The sequence below is a fragment of the Heliconius melpomene genome, chromosome 1 (genome assembly GCF_056956725.1).
Source record: "Heliconius melpomene rosina isolate 202511_hmr_F chromosome 1, ASM5695672v1, whole genome shotgun sequence".
Lineage (NCBI taxonomy): Eukaryota > Metazoa > Arthropoda > Insecta > Lepidoptera > Nymphalidae > Heliconius > Heliconius melpomene.
In genome coordinates, this window is record NC_140389.1 from 3,514,411 (window position 1) to 3,523,939 (window position 9,529).

Genomic DNA, 9,529 nt, shown 5'->3' on the forward strand with positions numbered 1-9,529 from the left:
TTCATTCATTGCGATACTTCTTAAATGTTTCTATACAATGTTATCAAAATATTTTCAATTCAACGTTATACTTATAGAGATATAAGCAATATCGCAATATCTATAGTTTTACGCTTATGCAAGGTAGGGAGAAGGAATCTCATAGTGCGAGTGAGAATCGAACCCACAACCATCGCGCTTGCCAACTCACGCTAGCGCCCCTAAAACTCAAACTTATTAAGAACATTTGAAGATATAAAAAAAAACAGTAACAGATTTTCTTTTTATATTTAAGAAAAAAATCATCTTATAAAAATCATAGACATAATTAAACATACATTGAATATGATAAAGTTGTACAAGATAATGACAAGCCAACATAAAATAATTGATTTGAAAAGAAATTGATTTGTTTTACAATATGAATATTGATGATTGATGAGATCAATCAAGTTTGCTTATTGATTATAATTGAATTATTATTTTTTTTTTTTTGCAAGGAAGATAAAATGAATTCACAGTTTATTATAAACAATAAACAATAAGTTAATGCCCAAGTTTAAAACTATACATTTAATGTTTATCTGAGGCAGGTGTAACAGCACAGTACAAATGATTGCATTTACATAATAAGGGAATTGTTTTCATTTAGTGTTCAGTTCGCCACGTGAACACATATTACTTAAACATTATTCGCTAAGTAATCATCATCAGAAACTTCTAAGAAAATTTCATCTTCTTCTGACAGACCTTTTGGAAGTTGTAAATGTAAAGTCAATTTATCTGAATTTTCATGGGTTTTCTTGTGTTTTTCTAAACAAATTTGTGTTGTATACTTTATATTACATATATCACATTGAAATGTTGCATCAGAATGATGACGTTTAGTATGATCAGCTCTTCGAGAAGCTGAAAGAAATCTGCTATCGCAAAATTCACATTTATAAGGCTTTTCACCCGTATGAGTTCTAGTATGATATAATAAAGACTCTTTAGACACAAATTTTCCTCCACACATAGTACAATGAAACTTTTTTTCTTGAGTATGCTTTACTATATGAGCTTTAAGACGACTCTGAGCCCAAAATTTTTTTTTACACCATTTACATTCATGTGCCTTATAGTTACCATGTTCATATTGAATATGTACTCTCAGAGACACTTTCTGTGTATATTTTTTGTTACAATAATCACAAGTGAACTTTGCATCAGCTGGTGATGCTCTAGTCTTCTGTCCACATATATTTAAATCTATATGTTTTTTAAATGTTGTTTGACTTTTATAAACTCTACCACAATCCTGGCACACTAATTTTAAATAATGACCTATTTCATGCATTTTAAGTGTATGACGGTTATGAAAAGTTTTACCACATTCTGTACATACAAGCGTACAATGACTTTCACTTTTATGAGTTTCCAAAAGTGCTATAGAGCCAAATTTTCTATCACAAATTGTACATTTATAGTTTTTTGGAGCATGTACTCTTATAAAATGATTTCTTAAACTAGATAATGAAGGATAAACCTTCATACATACTTTACATTTCAAGTTTTTCCTGTCATTTTTATCATATAACATTTCACTTGTTCTTATAGGTAGGGAGAAATAATCTCTTCTCTTTTTTCTATTAATGTTTAATTCTTCTTTCTTTATTGTTGGTTCTATCTTAATGCATGGTTTTGTTTCAGTATGAAATAGTGACTGAAATCTTTTATGTGCCATAGAAGTTGAGGTCACGGGTGGCTTATTGTCATAATACTGTTGTGTAGCCCAAGTACTGTTATCCAGTGTAACAAACAATGTTTTACAAACAACAAAACTATCGCTGGTATTATCAAAACAACTAGATAGATTAGAAAGGGCTTTGCTTAATAATTCTACGTTTTCTTTGGATGTTGTTATAAACTTATAACTTGCCACAACGGAACGAGTGCATTGTTTGCATAAAATTTCAAATGCCGATATATTATTACATGTCTGAAACAAATCATATGTTTACTTAATTATCATTCTAAACATTCAATTATTGATTAACTATTATTCTAAAAATATGTACATACCTGATAACCTAATACTGATATTAATATATCTAATATTTTGAGTGTGCTTTCATTATTATTGTCTTTTAAAACCACTTCATCCTGAAGATTAACGGGGTTACCTTCAATTACTTTAAAACACAGGCAACAAACGTTATATTTCCTTGTAATAACACTATGTAAAGCATGATTTAGAGATCCCATTTTAGAATATATTATTTCTTTTGATAAATTCTTAATGCCTGTATCTTTATATTGTGAAATAGTTATGGAATAACAACATTCCCGTTCCGCGTCTGTGAAGATTTTTTATTAAATTTATAAGTCAAACTCAAATCTCAAATCACTTTTGTCAAGTGTCTTGTCATAATTCAAAATAGTAGTGTAAAAGTAAAGAAATCGAGCGTACCCGTATGTATTCGGTACTATAACAACTAGTACTCGTTACTTTCGTACAGTTACGTTACTCGTTACTCCTGATACCGTATAACTTGCTATGTTCGGTTCGAGTCGTATTGCGTGAACCGAAACAGTGTAGGTAAGAATGATACGAAAAATGCGAGTAACGAAATGCATTAGTGAGTAACGTTTCGTTACTCGGTTACTTAGTAACGAATACGTCGTTACTTAGTAACGAATACGTACGGTTTGCTGCAGCTTTACAAAATAGTGATGGGTATAAAGTGGGACAGAATATAAATTTAGTATTATTTGTACTTACTACATATTTAGGTTTACAGAAATGACCTGAACATAAGCGATTTATAAATCTAAGCGATTTATTTAAATATCGCATAGGATATTCATCTCAAACTAAATACACGCGGAACAAATCTTTTTTGTAAATTAATCTCAGCAAGAAATAACTTAACAAGAAATGACTAACTCATAAGACTTTTTTCTTCTTTTTTTGTTGGTGGTATGTAACGTATACTTCGATGAGATAATTTGTGCAATAACTTAAACGTATTTGATAATACATAGGTAATCTTATTATTCGTGTCCATGTTGAAAAGTTTCAAAGCACTTCAAGATGGTACGAATATAGCCAAGACAAACCTTTGCTTATTAATTATATATTAGACAAATTAGACAAACCTTTGCTATAATTTGTAGCTGTGTTTGATTCCTTCTAGCAAATCATATTAAAAATTAAATAAATTACAAACTATCTCATGTTTGTTACCTATTCAAAAATAATTCATTCATCTTCTGGCGCCTACAGTACTACTTCAACTAATAAACGATAACAAAAGAAATAAATATTATATATTTTTGTTCGTCGTAAGTTGTTAGATATGTAAAATTTAAAAAAATACGTATGTGGATGTTCATGCAGCGGGAGCAGATGGAGTTGCTGCCGAGATGATCAAATATGGTAGGCCACGCGTCTTGTACTTATTCTGGTTTTTGTGCAATTTATGGTGAAAATCAGGGGAGGTTGCCGATGATTGGCGAGCTGCAGTCGTCGTGCCTTTGTATAAAGGCAAATTTCTTCTCTTTGCCTCGAGTGAAAATTGACCTAAGAAAAGTTAGTTGTAAGCGTTTGGAGTTACAGTTTTACAGTTTTCTTAAATGTGGCCAGACAATTACGACAGACGTCTATTGTCCGCAATAACAAAAAAAAGCTGCTAAGCAACCGAGGCTGGTCAATCGCTCTATGCCACTACTGCTTCACGTCGACGCTAGACCACACACTGCATAACAGACGGCGACCAAGTTAGAAGAGCTTCAATCGGAAAGTCTAAGACCTTACTACCAGGAAAGTCTAAGACCTTACTCCAACAGAATACTATTTATCTTAAATTTGGATAACTTTCTGCAAGGAAAAAAATTCAACTCCGATCCGTCTTCTCTATTGATTCACGTCTGAATGGTTTTTTTTTAGTGAAGGGATAAATAAACTACTTACTGAGATGGCAAAAGTGCATATAAATAATAAAGGTTCATACATTGATTGAATAGATATGTTATGTGAAAAAAATATTGTTCTTTGTGTGCCTCCCATACCAAAAGCTAATTTCATATGTAAGGAACATACATTTTAAAATGTATAAATCGTCTTGGCGTCTAAATTTTTTTTTTAATTTACAACAAAGTTTGAGTCTAAGACTTTATTTATTTATTAATTTGGGAGTATATTTTACATATCAAATTATATGGTGTTCGCCTCTAAAAGTATTTTGCCCCGGGCTCGAGTTAAGCTCGTTACGCTACTGTAAAGAAGCTCCAGAGCTGGGTTTTATAACGGAGTTTTCTCTCCGGCAATTATATACCTAAGTGTAGACGAATAATTATATCTATAAACAAATAAAAACTGTGCACATTATAGTAAACAGAGCAATTATAATTGGCAAATTACATTTTTACAGAAGTAAACAATGACGTTATTTGTCATCACAAAAAATTGCCGAATCATTTAAGATTATTATAGATCTTTAATTCTTTTAACTTATTACTTTAAATAACATTTATAAAGCATGACAGTGCGTGACGTGTCCTTCTCTTGTTCTAGGAGGTATATCATATCACGGAGGTTGATACGTTTTAGACGAGTACGAAGGGCAAGTTGGCTGCGACCCGACAATCCTCCGCCATGCCCTCCCAAAGAGTCACTGGTGCCCTCCAACCGGGGCTTCTTACGAGGCCCTATCGCTTGCAGGGCTGTCAGGTTGGCCTCCCTTTGTCTTAGTTCTTCTAGTTCAGCGCGTTGCATTTCTTTTGCCTTAACCTTCAACTTGGCTTGTTCCGGATCCTCATTCTTGGATCTTGACTTGGCTGCTCTCAGTAGCATTTCTCTTTCAGAATCCTCTCGTCTTTTCTTTTCCATTCTATCTAATTCTTCTAAGAACTTCAGTTGACCTTTCACATCTTGAGTCACTTCGTATCGAGTATCAGTCTTAACAAGTATATCAATCCTTTGCTGGGCTATCACAGCTAGCTTCTCCACTATAGTCTTCAATCGCTCGTGGACCGCGTAGCTCATGAGGCTAGCTATCTCCAGCGAAGGTTCCTCCAAGCCGTGCTTCGCAGATATCGCCTTTATACGAGCTTGCATCAATTGTGTGGGGATTAGATACTCTTCTTGGCACGATCTAATCTGCGTCCCAATCATATCTGTTGAACCCAAGATCCTTTGCGTCTCCTCAGCCAAGTTGACGCCTCCCATAGCGGCTACATCGTTGATATCATCATCGCCCGCCATCTTATCATCGGCGAAGGGCTGAGTAAATTGAATACCCGACTTCTTATCTTTCTCTTTCTGTTTTAATAAGGACTTGCCGGCCGTCAGTACCGTGGATAAGGCGGCCGTCGAAGTTGTAGGCTTCGTAAACGTCTTGCTATTCACTGGCATAGTTTTTTCCACTTTACTAATATTTATCTTAGTGTGAACTGGAATGTTCTGGAGCACCGCGATTGTACTACCCGCCTTCGGTGGAGGCTTTTGCACATTGATGTTATTACTAGGCACCGCCTGGGCGGATGTTGCGGGCAGCGGTGAAAATGTCGCATGGGGCGATGGTGGGTTTATACCCTCGATCAACAGTTCCTTGGTGACGAGGGATTGTCTCAGAAGTGGCAAGCTTTTTTTCAGGAATCCAATGAGACAAGGTTGCGGACTCGCATTGAGCAAGCGCTCAAGTCTATCACAGAACTCCTCCGGTTCCACTTGAGCGTCAATCAATTCTTGGATCAGATTTCTGACGCTTCTTTCCACAGATTTTGGTTCTTTGCTAGACAGGTCCAGGAGATTCGCTAAGAAGTTTCTGCATTTCTCCTTTGTATTGTCTAGAGGTTTCTGAGTGGTGACAGTGGGCTGTGAGGTGGCAGGGGTAGACAGGGTGGTCACCGAGGCCACTGGTACGGGAGTGGCCACAGGCCCGGTGGGCATTTGACCAGCCATTTGTCCCGGCGCCGCGACACTTGTCGATATGGTTGATACGCCAGAATGAGCCGGCACGGTCGAGAGCCGGAGCGTCTGATGTGGCGCCGTGAGAGTATTGACGGGCGCCGGCCCTACCCTCAGCAGCTGGTACTGACCATTTTCAGTCTTTAATAACAAATGACCTTGATGCCCCTGTTGTAGATTTTGCAGTGTTTGCAGCGTTATTCCAGGCGCGGCGACTCTTGTCCCGACCACCTGTGGTGTTTCAGTCACGACGCGCGGCGAAACTGTGGCCACTGACTTTTGCGCAGCGACAGCCGGTGCACTCGGCCTCATGTTTAAAATTTGAACATTAGGCAAGATCGCGGGCTGCGCTGATCCCAAGTTTTGCGTTGTAACTACCACATTCTGTGCTTCAGACTTGTTTATTGTCATAACATTCGGTATAAAGCCTGACATGCTAGAGTTAACTGTCAACGGAACCGTCACCATGCCAGGTTGCATGCTCACTTGACTAGATGTTTGTCCTTGTTTATTAACCAAAGGATTGCTGGATTGCATTGTAATTGTTTCTTATCCTGGTTGACTATACCGTTCCCCTGTAAAGTATGAACGATTTGAGCTTGTGAACACGATAAACTAACACAACCGTTCGCGAGAAACTGATTTTTTTTTATTATTATCACTAAAATTTCGAACTTATTAATTTTAACGTTTCAACCTTCGATCAATTATACCCTAGATGAAGGATTACAGTCTAAAAAAAATAATAATAGCATAATTTATTCATAAACAAAATTACAAAAAAAAAACAATTTATAACGATAACCGCATTAGTTACAAACTGTGTGTCAGTTATTAACGCCCGCCTCACAAGCGTCCATTCATAAATTAGTATGACCAAAACGAGTGCATTACAAAAAAAAAAACTTTAACATAGAACAAATAATAAAACAATAGTAATTAAAAAAGCAAGCAATAATAGTATTAAAAAATAATTAATTAAAAAAATAAGGATAAGGAAATATAATTGATTATAAAAATAAAACATTATTAGTGATCGATGTGCATGATGTTTGTGTGGTGTGTAAGTTTGCGTGTGTGCGTACGTGTGATGGATCTATCGATATCAAGCTATATGATCAAAATGTTATCTGTCTGATCATAATCTAAGTTTAATAACCAGTCAGTTAATTTAATTTTACATTCATGTAACGTTAGGGATATATTTTTGATTCTTTATTTATTTTATTAAATAATATGGGACTTAAGTAATAAAATTGGCGATTTGCAGAGACAGTGCGTCGAAAAAACAGCAAAAAAATACGAGCACGAAAAATTATGTGTTCTTATTCGATTTTAGTATAGTCCAACCTCAGCCAACGTGCGGACGTGCCGAAATGCGTCAGTGTGCTTTATAAAATCAGTATTAAACAATTAAATTCAAATATCATAATTTGGCCAATATTTGCGACTAATATCGGTTGGTCTGGAGACTAAAACACGCATGGAGTGGATGTATTAATTTTTGAAAAAAAAGAAACGACTAGGACTAGAAACTAATAACTAAACTAGGACACTTGGTTCCCGATCAAGACATTTTCGTTACCCATTTTCCGCCAAATTATTGAGGTTTTGCGTGTTGAGTGGCAGAACTAAACGCCGCGCTTTACTCGTTGGCTGTTAAAGTCATTGCCAAAACGAGTAAAAAAACAAGCCACAACCATTTACAATTGCACGCTTGTGCGCCACGATAGCCTCCTCGCAAGGGGAGCAAATGACCACACGTTAGAAAAATAAAAGATTATTTTTAGTAAATTTACTAAACTTGCCAACATATCTATACTTATAATAAATCTGTAGAAACGTCGTTTCTGTACATTGAAAATATTTAAGGATAACTTCCAGAATCCATTTCCAGCATTTTTGGATTTTTTGTCTGTTTGTCTGTTTATGTGAAGAGCACATATCACGTAAAAAGTACACAATAAATTTAAGCAACTTTTATACATAAAAATTATAAGTAACTCAGAGAAGGTTTTAGATTTTATTTCATTGTAATCACTTCACTCTATCAAAAGATAAGTATTTAAGTTTTTAAAAGGTTCATATTTGAGATAGTAGAAATAGACACATGTAACACTATCTATTGTCAACAAATGGTAGGTACTAAAGTGAATTAAGCATTCATTTCGTCTGGAGGACTTTTAAACATTCTAATACTTTAGTACAACATAAATCCTCGGGTGAAGCTGCAGGCCAGATGTGGCTTAATTTATACAATTATACTGACGCAGTATCATTTTAAATTTTTCGATTATGATGAGAAGAAAAAGTCTTTGTTAGGTTTTGACTATTCTTTAGAAGTAAAATTTTATATTTTTATTTTTAATATTAGCATAAATAGCTCTATTAAGAGAATAAGCATGTATGGAATTAATGTCCATTGAATGTAATGCAGGATAGTTGCCAGCTAATGTAATAAATTGTGGCATTGATTTGGAAAAGAGCAACTGTCGAGTTTCTTGCCGGCTCTTCTCAGGAGAACTGCCTTCCGAACCAGTGGTAGCTTTTTGTTCATATGTATATTCGACGATTCAAAAGTGCTTATGACAATAGTCTATTTGAATAAAGAATAATTTGAATGTAAATTCAATTAAATTCTAAAATAATGGGAAATAATACAAAAACACACATTATCTAAAAAAGGAGAAAATATAAGCATTCTACTGAGATGGTAGTCTAGTATCTTAAGGTTGATGTGGCAGTCTTGTGGATACTTTTCTCTCTCTAAGCACCCGTGCGCTCCCTGCGACCACTTGCCACACACTATCCTCTCTCTCTCATTACGATAAGGTACTGAAAGCTGCGGTGCTTAAAATTGAAAATCAACGGTAATAAGCCGAACTTTATTTTTCATGGTGTCTTTGGGAAAACCACGTCAATTGCAGAGGGTTAAAAACAGTTGAAAGAAAATTTTGATAGATAGATAGGATATAGATTAGGAATAAAAATGTTTTATATCCATTACGCGCTATACGAAACTTAACGCACTGTTATAAGGTTGGATTTTATTGAAATGATCTTTTGTCATAAATCTGTGTGTAATAAAATATTGAATTTCTGTTTATATTGACTGGTGCCATATTTTTAAGCCGTATTTGTGTGCAATTCTTTATCTAGTGTATAATTGATCGAAGGTTTCAACACACACATTGGTAGTTCCCACTGCTTATTTCATCGTCACTTTGGTCCTTGTTATATTTTTGTCCAATAATGGTATTTTCACTTCTTGTAATGTTTGTTATGGTTCTTTAATTATAGCGTTCTGAGCGTGCCAACTGAGCAAATTTCACTTCGCCAATGCCACGTTGTATAGAAAAGATATGAAGGAGGTAAGGCTAATTTGATTTGGAATAACATTTACTAAATCGTTTTGTTACGATATTGACGGAATGGACGTCACTGTCAAATGATTTTCTGATTAGTTACCTAAATACCTAAGTAAATATAAATTGAAAATCATAACACAGAGTACAAATAAAATTAAAATAGTTAGCAGGTTGGTAAAGCTTAAATATAACATCATTTTGAATATGAATAAATTAAATATTGATTTAT

The 9,529-nt window shown here is 34.9% G+C and overlaps 2 protein-coding genes across 5 annotated transcripts; both read right to left on the reverse strand.

Annotated features, from left to right (window-relative positions):
- Positions 1-253: 253 nt before the first annotated feature.
- On the reverse strand, positions 254-2,584 carry LOC146540980 (uncharacterized). 2 transcript variants are annotated; one of them, XM_085188249.1, is made up of 3 exons: positions 2,432-2,584; positions 2,044-2,318; positions 254-1,960 (listed from the first exon to the last, which is right to left on the reverse strand). In XM_085188249.1, exons 2-3 carry the CDS (start codon positions 2,224-2,226, stop codon positions 662-664), a joined length of 1,482 nt encoding a protein of 493 aa, XP_085044375.1. In that variant the 5' UTR covers positions 2,227-2,318; positions 2,432-2,584; the 3' UTR covers positions 254-661. The 2 variants fall into 2 exon arrangements, with proteins under 2 accessions (XP_085044375.1, XP_085044369.1); XM_085188243.1 differs by lacking the exon at positions 2,432-2,584 and having other exon boundaries at positions 2,044-2,411.
- A 1,764-nt stretch (positions 2,585-4,348) lies between these two features.
- LOC146540981 (transcription initiation factor TFIID subunit 4-like) lies at positions 4,349-9,389 on the reverse strand. 3 transcript variants are annotated; one of them, XM_085188224.1, is made up of 2 exons: positions 9,123-9,389; positions 4,349-6,507 (listed from the first exon to the last, which is right to left on the reverse strand). In XM_085188224.1, the coding sequence occupies exon 2, from the start codon at positions 6,467-6,469 to the stop codon at positions 4,478-4,480; it is 1,992 nt and encodes a 663-aa protein (XP_085044350.1). In that variant the 5' UTR covers positions 6,470-6,507; positions 9,123-9,389; the 3' UTR covers positions 4,349-4,477. The 3 variants fall into 3 exon arrangements, with proteins under 3 accessions (XP_085044350.1, XP_085044356.1, XP_085044363.1); XM_085188230.1 differs by having other exon boundaries at positions 4,349-6,665; XM_085188237.1 differs by having other exon boundaries at positions 4,349-6,593; positions 9,121-9,389.
- Between the last annotated feature and the right edge of the window lie 140 nt (positions 9,390-9,529).